This window comes from Populus trichocarpa, chromosome 17 (assembly GCF_000002775.5).
Source record: "Populus trichocarpa isolate Nisqually-1 chromosome 17, P.trichocarpa_v4.1, whole genome shotgun sequence".
Lineage (NCBI taxonomy): Eukaryota > Viridiplantae > Streptophyta > Magnoliopsida > Malpighiales > Salicaceae > Populus > Populus trichocarpa.
Genome location: NC_037301.2, coordinates 11,473,950 through 11,491,157, shown reverse-complemented (window position 1 = coordinate 11,491,157; position 17,208 = coordinate 11,473,950). Strand labels below are relative to the sequence as shown.

Here is a 17,208-nt window from a genome sequence, read left to right as displayed (position 1 = left end):
CGGAGGGGTCTTCTCCAAGTTAGGTTAAGCAAAGTATCTGTTGAATTATATATATCTGCAAGGCTGGTTGTTTGCTGCAGGGAGAGGTTATAAAGTCTGGGGAATAAGAGCTAGAAAGTGGTTGCAGAGCCTAGCCAGCAGTCGGTCCAAAACTGGATGTTCCTCCCGTCACCCACCTTGAACCTAACATTGGGATGCAGAGGAGTGGCTGTGCTTTGATTTGAGGAGATTGCCGAAACCATGCCATGCTAAGTTGGAGATAAAGAACATGCAAACACAGGAAGATCATTTGTAAAATGAGGCTGGTATTTTTGAAGTATGAAGTCTTGCCAGCCTCCTACCACTCCTTTATCTAGATTCCATAGCCATTTAAAGAGCAAAGCCAAATTTTTGTTGTGGAGGGATCACAACCTGAGACCTCTAGAGGATTTACTCTTGATTACCTTGTGTCAAGCCACCTTAAAAATGCCATGGGAGTTTGAGGTTCGCTTCCAAAGAAAAGAGCGGATTATAGAGAAGATGGCTTTAGTAATTCCCTTTGGTATAGCGAAAACAGACATGTAGTATAAAGGAAGCGAAGTCAAGACTGATTTAATTAGACATATCCTCCCAGCCATACTCAGAAATTTCCCTTTCCATGTGCTGAGCTTTGCTCTGATTGTGGACAACACTAGTTTCCAAGTTGAGAGTCTGCTGGGATTGGCTCAAAGAGGTAGGCCAAGGTATTTGATCAGAAAAGTATCGCTATGACAGAAAACCATGTTTGCCAGGCCTGAGGTGTAGTCATTGTCCAAGTTGATTCCTATTAGTGAGCTTCTATAGAAATTAACTTTCAGACCAGAAAAGATCTCAAACCAATAAAGAATCCTCTTGACATGCAGAAGAGATGAATAATCATTTGGCAGGAAAATCAGAGAGTCATTAGCATATTGCAATTGAGTTATGTAGTGTCCTGGAGAAGTCTGCAAGCCTTTGAAGTAACCCGAAACTGATGCCCTATTGAATAAAACTGTCAACCCCTGAACTGCTATGTCAAGAAGGAAAGGAGAGAGAGGGTCCCTTGCCTGAGGCCCCTCTCCAGACTAAATTCTTTGCTAGGGGAACCCCTGAACTCCACACTTCCCTCTAAGCTCAATTCTTCCTTCTCTAAACGGACACTTTAACTCTTAAACTCCTTGTAAAATCCTTGATACATCAAACCCTCTCTTTAATCACTTAACACTTTTTCTTCCTTAATTTAGTATTTTATAAGTTGGACTTTGTAAGTTTACAAGGTTATTCTCTCACTTTTCTTATTTTTTTTCCTTCGATTTTTTTATGTTTTTCCTTTACTTTTCTCTCTTTCTCTCTCGCCTTTTCTTTTCTTTCTTTTTCTATTCTGCTTCTGCTCAGTCGGCAACATATAAAAGAAATGAAGAACTAATTTTTTTTATTTTTTAATGGCAAATAACTATTTTACCCTTAATGAGTCGTTTTGCTTTTATTTAATGTTTTTTTTGTTAGCACTACCAAACTCTGTTCATCCTAAAATTTTAACCAGATTTTATTTAATATATTTTAAGATCCCTCGTAAAATTTCAGCTCAATATGATGGTCGGATTGAAAATTACACCTAATAACGTAAAACTGATCAAATTGAGATTTTTTTTTATCAAATTTCTGAATTTCTCCAAAAATTCTGAAATTTTAACCAAGCTAAAACATCATATTAGAAGACTCCACGTAAATTTTCAGAATTTTTTGATACCTCAATTGAGAATTACAAATTTTCTTTATATAAAACTAGTCAAAAAATATTAATAAAATCTTGACCGGGGCTAGAGCCCACCCGAGCCCATACATGCCTCCGCCCACTCAACACAGGATGTCTTGAAATCACTACTCGCTGTACTTTGATGGTAATTAACAAGGAGAAAATCAAGAGCTAATAAGAAATTAGATCCATGGAAAACTGACGATGATCTTCAAGCTAAAGCAAGTTAGATTCGTAACCAAAACTCATGCAGCTGCTCAGACAGCCGCTGCTCAAGCAGCCGCTGCTCCAGCCGCAGCCGCTCCAGCAGCCGCCGCTGCTCCCGCTTCTGGATCCAATAGATCCGCTGGTGCTCCCGCTTCTGGATCCAATGGATCCGCCGCTGCTCGAGCAGCTGGAGCCATCCCTGCCGCCGCTCGAGCCGCTGGAGATGTTGGATCCGCTGCTGCTGCTGGTGGAGCTGGAGGTGGAGCTGGTGGAGGTGGAGTTCGATCCACTGCTGGATCAACTGGATCTGCTGCTGCGTTGCTGGAGCTCCTATGCCGCTAAGAGTGAGAAGGAGAAGTCATAAGTGTTGTGTGTGTATGTATATATAGCTTGGCGTAATGGGAATTTTTTCAAACTTTAAAATTATTAATGCATTTTGGATAGGGTTGAACAGTATCTTTCTGTTCACGTAAAATTGTCATTAAAAAAACTAAACATTCCTTTTCCCATCCCCACGGTATAGTCAAACTATACATGGAATCGATGTTATAAAGAGCACAGATTTGTTAACATTAAGTTCTGAAAGCAGCACACACAAAAAAGAAGTAATTATTACCTTCTCGATCCAGATGAAATCTCAACTTCACTGAGAATATCCATCCATCTTTGTACCTTCTCCACGTTTCCTCTGAAATTTTCTTCATTCTTATCAAAGACAATTGTGTAACTCTCTGTTTGATCATCTATCTTTGATTGCTCGACATCATAAGAAACTGGAAATATAGTGTCCGATCTCATCTCATCCATGAATCCGACAATCTTGACAAGTTCGTCAAAGCACCAAGGTAAAGAAGCACAGTCTCTAGAAAATATAATAACTGACAGCCCTGATTCTTCAATGGCCTCAAAGAGTCTTGATCTAATTGCCATTACTTTCTCTTGTTCCTTCTCGGCTGGCATAATAAATCTCAAGGCTAGATCTGACTTTAAATAGGTGAAAGCATTACTAGTGTCCGTGACTCTGATGCCAGGGAAAACATTTGACATCCATTGATGGTACGATGAAGAAAAAGCTAAAGAAGCTTTATATGAAGAAGCTGCTTCTTTGCTTGTAACAATAAAATGGGCAGATGGTTGTGATGTAATATATATAGAAGATAACAAACAGACACCACAATTCTTCACCTTTACTCTTCGCTTGTAAGAATGAAATGACAACTCAATGTTGCTAAAGGATCCATGCTTCCATTCTTTAACCTCTTTAAGGTAATCAAAAGATAGATAGAATAACCAAAGATGATCTGACAGAAGTTGGATAGAGTTTAAACTAATACACATCAGCGAAGGATAATTCTCTCTTCCATTGGCTTTGAAATCACAACGAAGAAGAGGTCTTTCTCCATATGCACTGAATGCAACACAGGCAACAAACCCCATGCTCCAATTAGGCACTTGCACACTAATTGAAGATCCCTTACTTTGATGGTTAAACCAGCCTGGAATTTCATTTCCTGGAACAGCGATACCAAATCTAGGTCTTGGATTAGACAAACCCTGTATCATAAAGAACCAAAATGTTAGATAGATAGAGGGAGAGGGAGAGAGATAGAAAAAGGTTGGGGTTTGATTAAGAGAAGACCTGGAGGTATCTTTCAAGCATGGTCAACCCCATGTTGTCTTGGCCATTATGATTGTACAATTCCCAGCAGTTAAGACATATGAATTCTGATCTTTTGCAACTGCTTAGCTTTATCGGATCTGGAATTGTTTTTAGGCTTATACAACCATTCAAATATATCGTTTGAACTTTAGATGGAACCTCAGGCAATGATTCAAGCATCGTGCAATCCTCTAAGACAAGCATTTCCAGTTCAGAAAGCTGATTTATGCTTTTAGGCAGGCTAACAAAGTTATTCTGGCTCAGATCTAAAGACCTCAATGAAGATAAGTAGCCAATATGTTCAGGAAGTGCCCCTTCTCTTAGATTGCAAGCACGTAAACCCAGTACTTCTAAAGAACACAGACCAGACAAAGAAGGCAGCACAGCTATTCGTTTGCATCCATCCAAAGATAATACTTTAAGATTCTTTAAAAGAAAAACGGATGGTGGCAGTTGTCTTATTAAAGTTCTACTTACATCAAACTCCTCCAAACTTTCGACTTTCCCCAAATTCTCTGGTATATTTGTAAGTTCAGAGCAACCAGACATATCAAGTTTTTTAAGGGATTTCAAACAACCTATGCTACTCGGAATGCTTTCAAGGTTCTTGCAGTTGTTCATGCTCAATAGACCTAAGCCAATCAAATGACGAATTGATGAAGATAGTTCAACAATACCAGTCCCGTCCAAATAAAGCTCCATCAAACAGTTCATGTTTCCTCCTATATCTGGAAACTTCTCAAGTTTTGAGCAGCCATCAAGAATGCAAACTTTTAGTGATTCCATTTCTAAATTGTTTGGGAGAATCCTAATTCTTTTGCAGTTCACAAGATTCACATATTGAAGCTTCTTGTGATGTGCAAGTGATGGATGAACCTCAAACAAACTTGTACAACCTTCAAGAATCAGGTTCTCGAGATTCAGAATTCCAGTAAAATCTGGAGTCTTGATCAGGTTTAGTGAGTTGCTGAGATTGATGATTTTCAAATTAACTGCACTCTGCAATCATGCAGGGGAGAAGAAATATGGACAATACTGTCATACATATATAGGAAAACGATAAAAAGAAATACAAAGAAATTTGGTTAATTTTCCAAATTAGTTGTTCTCACCTTACACCCATACCATAATTGCTCAAGACTACTGTTAGCCATGTGAAGTTCAACTAGCTCATCCACTTGTAAATCAGCTGGCAATGATTTTGAAGGGCAAGAATGCCATTCAAGAAATCGCAACTTATTGGAAAGATCTTCAGGTCCTTCAGAAACCTGCATGTTGTCGATTTTGAGCAATCTTAGTTTGCTCATTTTAGAGAAGGCTTTCATGTTCCATTGTGCCTCTTTTATTCCAGGCATGTCCAAGAAAATGGCTTCTATTTTTTCTTTTCCCTGTCAACCAAAAGGGAATACTAGTAAAAAGACAAATACAAAGTAGAGATGGAGCGTAAATTAAAATCAACGTTATGAAATCTTAGGGATAATGTTCTCTATCAGCTACTCACTGTGTTGTCCATCAGTGCAAGGCAGACATCCTCGTATGTCCACAATCTACTGCGCCTTCCAGGCTCTTCAGGGGATTCACAACGAACAATTTCCTTACCCATTATCTGTAATAAATTATGCATCCAGACTTGATCCCGATAGACACTTATGAGAGATCTCTCAATAAGAACTGGTATTCCAATACTTGCATTGAATCCACACCTGTCAAGTATCCTTGTTATTCGATCTTTTTTAAATCCCTTCAGGAAACAGGCAATGTCTAAAAATATTTTCTGATCTGATTCATGGAGACCATCAAAACTAATGCGAAGCACATCAATAATTTTGCCGTCAGGAATCTCATTCATTCTATTAATTGCACCTCTCCATTCAGGGATACTTCTTCCATACAAAAACGAACCTATAACTTCTAGAGCCAGTGGAAGGCCATTAGCATAATCAACAACTTGCTTGGATAGTCCCACGAAATCTTCAGCAGGCTGGTCATTTTTGAAAGCTTTCTGGCTAAACAACATAAGAGCATCATCATCATTCAATTTCTCAGCCTCGTAAATTTTAGTATCATCAATTCCAGTTAACACATTTGAATGTCTGCTTGTTATGATAATTCTGCTCCCTGGACCAAACCATCCAGGCTCCTCAGCCAAGAATTCTAGTTGTTCTTTGTCATCTACATCATCAAGGATAAGAAGAATCTTTTTAAGTCGTAACCTCCGCTTTATCATCAGAATCCCTCTAAAAGAATCCCATACAGAAGCACGCTCCATTAAGATTTCAGAAAGAAGTTGTTCCTGCAAACGACGTGGTCCATCTTTCTCAGCAAAAACTTCTCTGACATTTGCTAAGAAGCAGCTGCCTTCAAATTGCCAACGAATCCTATCATATAGTACCCTTGCAACAGTCGTCTTACCTATGCCACCCATTCCACAAATCCCTATGAAGATTGCTTCGCCAGTTTCTTCACCTTTATAACCATTTAATACTTTTAGACGAGAATCTATTCCAACTAACTTTTTACTAATTGTTGGCAGAGTGACGCTTAGTTTGTATGATATGTATTCAGCAATTATTTTAATTGATTCCGATTCATTCCTACATAGGAGGGTGCAAAACATTAATCATGCAATGTGCAGAAATCAAATCAGATAGTGATAATGAGAAAATAAACATTAGCATATTGTAGCTCGAAAATGTATGGTTGTTAGCCGGAAATTAATACACCAACCTTTGAGAAAGATAGGTCCCTGATAATAGATAGCTTCAAGAACAGAGAGGAAAAGGAAAGAATAAACTGAAAACAGAACTAGGATTGTATTGATGCTAAGAATGATCCGTACAATAGCTATCTTATTGCCTATAGAATCACACAGTTACTACATAAGCATACATACAAGAACAAAAGCTAGTAAATAAAATATCCATTAAGTTTGGTTTTAACGGACCAAAATAGCAGCTAGATTCAACAAAGAAGGAGAAATAAAAAGACTTAAGATAACCCCGGTTATTTTTAAATTTATTTAAAAATCTTATAAAAAGCAAATAAAAAATTAATAGAGCTCAGTCTCTAATTAAATTAAATATTAAATAATAAAACAAAAAAAAAATGAGCTTAAAAAAAAAAATTAGATAAATTTTCTAAACTTGGGTTTAAATTCTAAATCCGTTAAATCCTAAATACATACTCATCCAAAAAACTTAATTCAATGTTAAAATATAAAATTAAAAATAATATATATATATAGACACACACACTAATAACTATTTACTCGAATTAGTTTTGATGCTCTTGTTGTATTGTGATTATTTCGATATTTAATCACACGTTTAACTTGAAAAACATTGAAAAAAAAGAAGCTATGATCATCATTGAAACAATACAGGGAGGATTTGAGAATAAGAATAAGTAGATAGATGATTTACCTCTTCCGTACGTCCCAGCCTGATAGATTGGTCACTGTAGAGAGACAATCTTTCCAGATCTGGACCTTCTCCAAATTTTCCTTGAAATTTTGTTCATGCTCAACGAAGGCTTTCTCATATGTCTCTGAGGGATCCACATCATAAAAAACTGGCAGAACAGTGTGCCCCATCTCTTTCATGCACTGAACAATCTTGACAAGTTCATCCAAGCACCATGGTGAAGAAGCGTAATCTCTTGAAAATATAATGACTGAAAACCTTGATTCTTCGATGGCCTTCCAGAGAGCAGGTTCTATGGTCTTTCCTCTCTCGAGCTCCCTATCATCCATGTATACATCGATGCCTCTCTGAGCCAGATTAGAATATAGATGACTAGTAAAGTTGTTCCGCGTGTCTTTGCCTCTAAAACTAAGGAACACATCATACATATATAGTGGAGGAGGAGAAGATGAAGATGAGGTTATTCCTTGCACGCTGGTGGAAGCCATGAAAATCCCTAAAGCAATAAATTAGTACCGATCCTTTCTAGCCTCAACTAGCTCGCTTGGGTCAGCAATTGCTTTCCACGCTATTTTGTATAAGGCCTGCTCCCGTGGTCAAACATGAAACAGGAGGTAAGATCAAGAAATTCGGCAATTAAATCTACCAATTAGCAATTTCAAGCTGGAACATGTATAATTCTACTTAGAAATCAGAAAACATCAAATTTCAACAAGAATTACACGAATCTAGACGAAACAAACCGCGTGGTAAGTGTTGACTAAAGAAGCACAAGATCTAGCCAAGCCCAATGACTTCGAATTTTTTACGGTTCCTTGACGTCAAGAACTCGTACCGGTAAGTTTACACTGTAAAGAAGATGGACTTTCGGTGGGGAAAAGCAAAAAGAGAAATGAAAGGGATAACGAACGCGCATTGGGCAGCAGAGCTAATATTCTAAAAACTTAGGTAGTAACTTCAGTTTTTAAGTTGAGATGATTTTTTGATATGATATGCTTTGATAATCAAATGATCTCGAGTTAAAATTTTACTATCATTATTTATTTGATAAAAATTAAGCATAAGATAATATGAGCTTACATAAATTTTAAACCCAAAGCTTTTTTACTTAAAAAACATGTGTTAAGAAATAATATAAATCATATTTTAAAATTTTATTTAATAACTTAAATTTTAAATTAAAATGTTTATTTGACACTATTAAGAACAGAGGTTGTGCCACCACACACATCACAGTTGAGTTGATTCATATTTTTTAATGAATTCTCAAGTCAAGCATTCCAAGAACTTTTGTCACTTTTCCAGCGCATAAAGCTTGGAGTTTTTAATGAATTCTCAAAGTCAAGCATTCCAAGAACTTTTGTCTCTTTTCCAGCGCATAAAGCTCTGCCACACACATCACAATGGAGTTTATTCATATACTGCTTGGAGTTGTTTAAAATACATATTCTTTAACGACCTCTGTCTCTTTTCCAGCGCATAAAGCTTTTGCATTCCGACAACTTTCCAACAAAATTTTTAAAACTGACCTTGAAATTAAACAAGAAAAAAACACCATAAACCGTGTATTAATATGTGCATGCAATCGTGCGAAGTACTGTAAAATTGTAAGAATTATTTAAAAATTTGGCGATTTTATAGGAACATATTTTAATACACATAATGCCCTTAATTATTGTCTAGATAAAAGTAGTTAAAATGAAAATAATAAGAATTTATAGAAATATTTTTAAGAAAATAAACTCAAAAAAATTAATTAAATGAAATAATCATGTTTATTTCTCTAATCTTTTAAGTTTTTCCTATGACTATCTTTTTCAAAAAGTAAATAAGGACATTTTAGATACAGTAAAAAGTTTTTTTTCTAAAAGGAGAAATTATCATTATCATGATGTAGTTTAGTCATTTTATCTCTATGTTTTTTTAGAAATAATAGTTTTTTATAACACTTTATGTACTTCCTATCACACGGAAAAATATCAATAAAAAACATTTAATTATTTACAAAATTATTATTATTTTCAAACTAATAACTATAAAGCTCTTATATTAAATATTATAAATTTTTCATTGATTTTTTAAAAAACTTAGCCACCACCCTCTTGACCGAATCTAATTATCAAGAAACAAAAAGAAATCCATATTAAACTGAGTTCAGAATCTCTAACTTTAATATTTCTATCACAAACAACCCAACTTTTATGTTCCAATCACAAACACTCACTGATTTCTCTTTCATTGCCAATATCTCATCTTAAACCTTTGGTTAGGGTGTATTATTTTTTGTTTAGAAATATATCAAAATTATATTTTATTTTTTAAAAATGATTTTTGATATAAACACATCAAAACGATAAAAAACATAACAAAATAATCTTAAAAAAATAATAATTCAAATTTCCAAATAGATCTCTTTAAGCACTCTGCAACACAAACCATTAGGATTATTCTTGAGATGCCAACACTACTTTTATAGAAGGGCCTTATTGAAAGACTCAATTTCTTTAAAACTCATGCCTCCACAAGATTATTTTGTTTTATTATTTTTAATTTGGTCCTCAATTTTTTTAATTTTTAATTTTTTTTAGTTGACTCTTTTATGACAATTTTTTTTTCAATTTCAACATTTAATTCAAGTTTATTATTATTATTTTTTTCAATTTGGTCCTCAATTTTTTTTGTTTCCTTTTGTCCTTTGTCCTTTTGTATAAGTGTTATTTCTTTTTAATTTAGTCCTTTGATTTTGATTTTTCAAATATTCCTGATCAACTAGAAGGCAGAAAAGAAAGACAGACCTCCTGTTTAGATGAAGGCATGCAGCTTTTATCATCGGAAAGATTTCTGTTAACCTGCTCTTGCATGTTACCATCCTCCATGGTACCTGAACCTACCACAACAATATAACAGTTGTCATCATAAACAGACAATTTCCTCACATTAATCATTCCAAACTCCTATGCGGCTATGCCCACACGTGCCAAACTCAACAATAATTCCGGAAAATCACTACTAATAAATCACATTCATATAATCGAATTTTCTGTAATTACTTTGCTCCTCTTGCATAAACAAAAAGAGAAAATCGTAAAATAATCGACAATATTTAATGAATTAATTGATTCAGGAACCTTTTAAGCAATTAAAAAACTGATTAACCACGACATTAAACGCTTAATAACTTGAACAACAGAATAATTGAATGAAGAAACAAATATAGGTGGCGACTCCAAACGACCCCCTCCGCGCGTCCACGTGCAACAGCATTAGTGAGGAAAGGGCTAATGATATGGATGGACTAATAGAACAATGGTTGGGTTGATAAATCTCACAGATGAGAGACCTTATTAAAACAAAATCAATAACATAAGAACTCTAAGCTCATTAACCCTGGTCCAGCTGACTGAATCCGCCAACGCCAAACTGCAAGTTTTCAACAGGTTGAACGGTCTCGGAGAAAATAGGCTGTGGACCAAGGAGATCAATTTCCAGGAAATCCATTTAATTTAATTGGGGTTCCTGGAGAACAAGGATATCAATTTCCAAGAAATCCATTTCATTTTAATTCGGTTCCTGTTCATAGTTAGGGGTGAATGCGAATGCAACGCCATGTGCCTGATGTGATTGCAATTTTGAGATGGCTGGAAGCCAAGATGATTATTAGGGGTGTTTATTGTCGGGTTCCATTTCTTGAGAAAATGATCCGGAACGAACTGAAAATCAATTCAAATTGAACAGTTCAGTTCGGTTCATTCAAAATCTTAAGGTTGTGGGAGCTTTATACATTGCCTGGAGTTTTTGTTTCATTTAGGACCAGGCTGTGGGCTGTGAACAGGTTTAATAACTAAAAGTTTATGTATTCTTTAACATTTTGAATTCTCACTTTCTTTGTTGTTGTCATGGGCTTTGATCAGGTTAATGTTGCTGCAGTTTGTGCCTTGATCAGGTTTATTGTGGGTTTCTTTGGCAAAACATGTGTTTCAGTTTTTACTTTTTGATCCACGAAAGTTTTTTTCCCTGCCTATAAGGAGTGTTTGTTGTTTCTCATTAACATTTCATTATGGTATTACTCTTAAGGTTGTATGTGGTTTGCATGCAACCATGAAATTGGGTGTTGCCTTTTTACTTCTTAGGGCCAATGTTGTGTTTGTTTTTTAGGTGCATCAAGAGTGCTTGGCAGGTTTGATTGTTTGTGGCTCATGTCACAGCTTTTTTCCCTTGCAATTGGTTTGTTTGGTTTTGTCGACTGTGTTGGTTGATGGGAGGTTTCTGTGCTGTTTTCTGCAACAATCTCTGTATTTGCTAGACTTTTTTGGGTTGGAATTCCTCGGTTTTTTTTTTTTTTGGACAATCTGTTGCTTTTTTGGGATCCCTTCCATCCTAGGCGCAGTTGGCATGTTTGGGTTTTATTTTCAATGGCCCATGGGGTTCTGTTTTTGTTTCATGGCTTTCTAAGGTGTTTGCCTCTCTTTTTCCTGCTGCTCTTAAAAACTGATGCATGCCTTTCATCATTTCGATTGTTGCAGGTGCGCTCCTTGATTCGGCTATACCAGACTTGGCAGCAGGCGCTCCAGGGCCTTTTGATATTCAGGTTTTCATGCTTTCCAAGAGTTTGCCTCTTCTTTTGGGTTATTTTGTTGTCTCATTTATTGCTGACAAGCATCATGTTAATGAGTTCTTTTACAATTGAATATGTGATAGAACCGATCTTGAAAATTTGCAATGTTATGGCCCGATATAATTGTTGCATCTGTCATTCAAGTGTTTTTGGGTTTGTTAATCAATTTTTATTGGTTGGGTATGTGCAGATAGACATGCAGGGCAGAACAGTTAGTCTTTAAGTTTCTTTTTATTGGTTGGGTTTGTGCAGATAGACCGGTTCCTTGATTGATATGCTTTCTTGATTTCTTTTTGTTGTTGCCTTGCCTGCAACTTATGCGTCCTTTGCTGGGTGTGGTGTCATTTTTGGAATGTGTTGGTTTTGAAAAGCATGTTTACAGCTGATGAATAATGTCTGCTGTTTTTTATTGCTTATTTTATTATGTGCTGAACAAATTTTTCAATAATCTCTTGCATCAGCCTAGAAAATTTAAACCACCAATGCCAGTTTTTAAAAGGGGTGCTCTGCCCATTTTTTAAACTCTCCTCCACTCGTACTGTTCATAAATATATGACCATTTACATTCATGCTTTATTTTTTGTTGCAGGAACAGTGAGAGACCAAGAAGACGACATCCTGCACAATGATCATTTTGCTAAATGTTACGTTGGCTGCTATAACTCTTTGCCTGCTCTTGGACTATAATTGGTCTCCATGCAACGTTGTGTTTTAGTTAATTCTTAGATTAAAAAGCATTTTATAATATTGTTGTGGCTTGCTCTGTTTACTTGGACTTGCTGATTTATATGAAAAAAGATTTAAAAATTTATCATGATTGAATGCTTTATATATCTGCCGAAAATAATTCTCCATGCCCGCTGCAAGCACGCGCAACAAAGCTAGTATAAAATCTATAGTATACAGGGATTGCAGGAACATAACTGTGAGTGTTAGGTTTTCATGGGAAAAAAATATAATAGAAAATAAGCATATGTTTTTTTCTGTTTTAGTTTAGTTTTTTTATTTTTTATTTTTTTAATGTGAATTGATTATATTGTTAATTTTATGCTTTTATTAGTTTAATCTCTACAAGTAGTATCAATTACTTGTGACGGAAAAGAATCATTGGTAGGACTTAATTTGTGAAATTTTACTCTTTTTTTTTTTTTTAAATAGAAGAAGATATCTCAAAATCAATAACCAAATAAAAGCATTAGTAAGGAAAGCGATAACAATAAACCCTCTGTTGGGTAATTTCCAGAACTCAAACACACACAATTTACGTGGTTCGGCAACTTGCCTACTCCACGGAGCTACTGGTTTGTATTAATGAAGCTTACAAACAATACAAACAAAGGAGGAGGAGATAGAACTCTCTCAACTCAACTCTACTCTCTCAAGCTCTCTCTATTCTTCTCTGTTCTCTCTTCTCTCTGTGTTTCTCACGCTGCTCTCTGTGTTCTTCATACACTCATAAGCACACACACACACATAGCTATACATATACAATGGATGATTGAAGGGGCATGATTGATGCCCACCGTTGCCTCCACTTTGTGTCCTCCACCATGTGCCAAGTGGGAGATTAGGTATTCCCACTTGCATATGGTGGGACATTGTTTGTCTCCACTAACTAACAATCTCCCACTTGGAGACAAACAATGAAATCATCATTTATCCTTGAAGACCAACTGAAGTTTTACACAACTTCAGTTTATCAAGTGTAACTCCTTTGGTTAACATGTCAGCTGGATTCTTGCTTCCACAGACCTTTTCTAGCATCAGTTGTTCATCGTCTAGCAATTGTCGGATGAAGTGATATTTGATCTGAATATGCTTAGTCCTGGAGTGAAATGCTGGATTCTTGGCAAGGAAGATTGCACTCTGACTGTCACTATACAAAGTACCCTTTCCATTCATCTTGCCCAATTCTTTCAGAAAACTCTGCAGCCATACGATCTCTTTTGCAGATTCTGAGACTGCAACATATTCAGCTTCTGTTGTTGAAAGAGCGACGATCTTTTGCAAGGTAGAACTCCAGGAAACAGCAGTACCTCCTAGAGTATATACATATCCTGTAGTGCTCTTTCGGCTATCAACATCTCCTGCTAGATCAGCATCTACAAAACCTTCAAGTTTCAAACCACCAGCTGTGAAACTGAGACAAGTTTCCAAGGAACCTTTTAAGTACCTCATGATCCATTTGACCGCCTCCCAATGCTGCTTTCCAGGATTGCTCATATATCGGCTTACAACTCCCACTGCATGGGCAATGTCTGGTCTGGTACAGACCATAGCATACATCAAAGAGTCGATAGCTGAGGCGTATGGAATCTTATCCATGTATCCACATTCTTGCTCAGTTTTTGGTGACTGATCTTTGCTGAGCTTGAAATGATTCCCCAGTGGTGTACTTACTGGTTTAGTATTATCCATACTAAACCTGCTGAGAACCTTCTTGACATACTCTGTTTGTGAAAGCTTTAGTACGCCTTTGTCTTTATCTCTGAAGATTCTCATGCCAAGTATTTGTTTAGCAGCTCCCAGATCCTTCATTTCAAACTGTTTTGACAACTGCTGTTTCAGCTTATCAATCTCCTCAATGCTGGATCCTGCAATCAACATATCATCTACATATAATAGTAGAATGATGTAGGAGTTGTCAAAATGTTTGACATAGCAACAATGATCAGCTTGGCATCTTGTATACCCGGAACTGCACATGAAGTTGTCAAACTTCTTGTACCACTGTCTTGGAGCTTGCTTCAAACCGTATAGGCTTTTCTGTAGCTTGCAGACTTGATTCTCCTTTCTTTGCATTGCAAACCCCTCTGGTTGTTGCATGTAAATGTCTTCCTCCAATTCTCCATGAAGAAAGGCTGTTTTTACATCTAATTGTTCAAGATGTAAGTTCTCTGCTGCTACTATCCCCAGAACAACTCTGATTGTTATGAGCTTCACAACTGGAGAAAATATCTCAGAGTAGTCAATGCCTTTCTTTTGTTGAAACCCTTTGACAACAAGTCTTGCCTTGAACCGTTTACTTCCGTCATGCTCAGTCTTCACTCTGTAAACCCACTTGTTTTGTAAAGCCTTCTTTCCTTCAGGCAGTGTGGTTAGCTCCCAAGTCTTGTTCTTCAGCAACGAACTCATCTCATCCTTCATGGCTAACTCCCACTTGCTTGAGTTTCCATCTTGTAAGGATTCTTCATAAGTTAGCGGTTCACCACCATCTGTCAACAAAATGTAATTCAGTAAAAGTGTGAACCGTTGCGGGGGCTTTATCGTCCTCGAAGACCTGCGAACAGCTGGTTCAATTTGCTCCGCTTCTTCTTGTGTAGTAGCGGGTACAGATATGCTTGAGTCTTCTTGTAAAGGCTCTTGATTGTTGTTCTGCTCAGTAACATCGGGAAGGCCTTCTAATCTTATGAATTCAGATCTTTGTGGACTTGTATCTGAATCAGTCATATCTGTTTCTGCACTTGATCTGTCTTTGTACAAAACTTTCTCATTGAAGATCACGTTCCTGCTTCTGATAATCTTTCTGTTCTGATCATCCCAGAACCGAAATCCAAATTCTTCATCTCCATAACCAATGAAGAAACATTTCTTGGATTTGGCTTCTAGCTTGTTGCGAGCATCAGAATCTATATGCACATAGGAAACACACCCAAAGACCTTTAAATGAGAGAGTTGTACCTCTTTTCCTCTCCATACTTCCTCGGGCAATCTGAACTCCAAAGGAACTGATGGTCCACGGTTGATCAAGTAAACTGCAGTATGAACTGCATCAGCCCAGAATGTTTGAGGTAGCCCTGAATGCAACCTCATGCTTCTAGCTCGTTCATTGATGGTCCGGTTCATTCGTTCAGCAATGTCATTCTGTTGCGGTGTGCCTGGAACGGTCTTTTCCATTCTAATACCATTAACAACACAATACTCTTTGAAACCTCCATCAATGTATTCTCCTCCGTTATCGGATCTCAAGCATTTCAACTTCAGACCTGATTCAGTCTCAACCATAGCCTTCCACTTCTTGAATGTTTCAAACACATCAGATTTATTTTTCAGAAAGTAGACCCATACCTTTCTGCTGAAATCATCAATGAAAGTCACGTAATACCGAGAACCTCCAAGAGATGCTACTGGAGACGGTCCCCATAAATCTGTGTGTACCAGTTCTAGCTTTCTTGGTCTTAAGGTCCTGCCAACCTTTAAGAAACTGAGCTTCTTCTGTTTTCCAAGAACACAGCTTTCACAAATGTCTAGATCAACATTTTCAAGCTCTGGCAGCTTTCCCTTCGATTGAAGTACCTTCATCCCCTTTTGACTCATATGGCCGAGTCTACAGTGCCATAGATGTGCTTGATTTTCTGCTTCAGTAGAGGCAATAATGTCTGCAAATCTTGTGGTCATATACAGGGTGCCGGTTTTCTTTCCACGAGCCAAAACCATTGCTCCCTTTGATACCTTCCACATACCTCCAGAAAAAAGGATTGAATGACCACTATCATCAAGTTGTCCGACCGAGATCAGCTTCTTCTTTAGATCAGGAACATGCCTTACATTTTGCAAGTTCCATATAGATCCATTCATTGTCTTGATTTGTACATCTCCTAAACCCACAATATCCAATGGTTGTCCATCGGCCAGATAGACTACACCGTGATCTCCAGCAATATAGTTTTGCATCATTTCATGGTGTGGTGTACAGTGAAATAAAGCACCAGAATCAAGAACCCAATCATCAACAGGACTATGCACAACAAGAATCAAAGCGTCTTGCACCTCATTTGTGGTAGCGTTTGCAGAGTCAGCTTCAGGTTTTTTCGGTTTTGTGCAATTCCTCATGAAATGACCAGGTTTGCCACAATTCCAACATTCAACCTGCTTTCTGGGTCCAAACTTGCTTTTACTTCTATATCTTGATTTTGATCTGCCTCTGGATAAGCCTCTATCATGTCTCCTCCCTCGAGTGTTGATGTTGAGAGCTGATCCTGAGCTTGAACTTTCACCCGAGTCTTTCCTTCGCACTTCTTCAGCCAAAATCAAGTCTCGAATGTCATCATACTTCAGTTTGGATTTTCCAGCTGAATTGCTCACGGCTGTCCTCATGCCTTCCCAACTGCTTGGAAGTGAAGCTAGCAAGATGAGTGCATGAATCTCATCATCAAACTCAATCTCAACAGATGATAATTGATTTGTGATGGTATTGAAGTTGTTGAGGTGTTGCGTAACGGAAGTGTTTTCGACCATCTTCAAGTTAAACAACTTTTTCATCAGGTGCACTTTATTATTTGCTGATGGCTTCTCATACATCCCAGACAAGGCTTCCATCAATCTTGCAGTGGATCTTTCTTTCGTAACATTGTGAGCAACTCTTCTTGATAAGGATAACCGGACAATGCCCAGAACTTGTCTATCAAGAAGTAACCAATCTTCTTCTTGCATATTTTCTGGTTTGCTCCCCAACAAGGGAAGATGAAGTTTCTTCCCATATAGATAATCCTCAATTTGCATTTTCCAGTATCCAAAATCTGTCCCGTCAAAATTTTCAATTCCAGCTGCT

At 37.1% G+C, this 17,208-nt stretch overlaps 2 protein-coding genes and 2 long non-coding RNA genes across 12 annotated transcripts in view; 2 read left to right on the top strand and 2 right to left on the bottom strand.

Annotated features, from left to right (window-relative positions):
- LOC18110884 (TMV resistance protein N) overlaps positions 1–17,208 on the bottom strand; it is a 65,023-nt gene that overhangs the window by 27,773 nt on the left and 20,042 nt on the right. The window contains exons 1-2 of one of the 9 annotated variants that reach the window (XM_052448447.1): positions 7,786–7,950; positions 7,043–7,626 (exon numbers count right to left, since the gene is read on the bottom strand). The exons of 2 other annotated variants lie outside the window; for them this stretch is intronic. In XM_052448447.1, coding sequence (XP_052304407.1) covers positions 7,043–7,530 — 488 coding nt within the window. In that variant the 5' untranslated portion in view covers positions 7,531–7,626; positions 7,786–7,950. Of the gene's footprint in view, positions 1–7,042; positions 7,727–7,764; positions 7,951–17,208 lie in introns of those variants that run through there. 6 more of the 9 variants (XM_052448448.1, XM_052448444.1, XM_052448441.1 and 3 more) reach the window with 6 other exon arrangements.
- LOC112325707 (TMV resistance protein N) lies at positions 1,709–4,887 on the bottom strand. Its single transcript, XM_052448451.1, has 4 exons — positions 4,746–4,887; positions 3,600–4,619; positions 2,577–3,514; positions 1,709–2,298 (listed from the first exon to the last, which is right to left on the bottom strand). The coding sequence occupies exons 1-4, from the start codon at positions 4,746–4,748 to the stop codon at positions 1,980–1,982; spliced, it is 2,280 nt and encodes a 759-aa protein (XP_052304411.1). The 5' UTR covers positions 4,749–4,887; the 3' UTR covers positions 1,709–1,979.
- The window catches only part of LOC127904499 (uncharacterized), a 30,085-nt gene continuing 20,270 nt past the window's right edge, over positions 7,394–17,208 (top strand). The window contains exon 1 of the long non-coding RNA XR_008057736.1: positions 7,394–7,501. This is a non-coding gene — a long non-coding RNA (uncharacterized LOC127904499). The remainder of the gene's footprint in view (positions 7,502–17,208) is intronic.
- On the top strand, positions 10,408–12,354 carry LOC112325709 (uncharacterized). Its single transcript, XR_002979626.2, has 3 exons — positions 10,408–10,874; positions 11,566–11,630; positions 12,247–12,354. It is a non-coding gene; the product is annotated as an uncharacterized LOC112325709 (long non-coding RNA).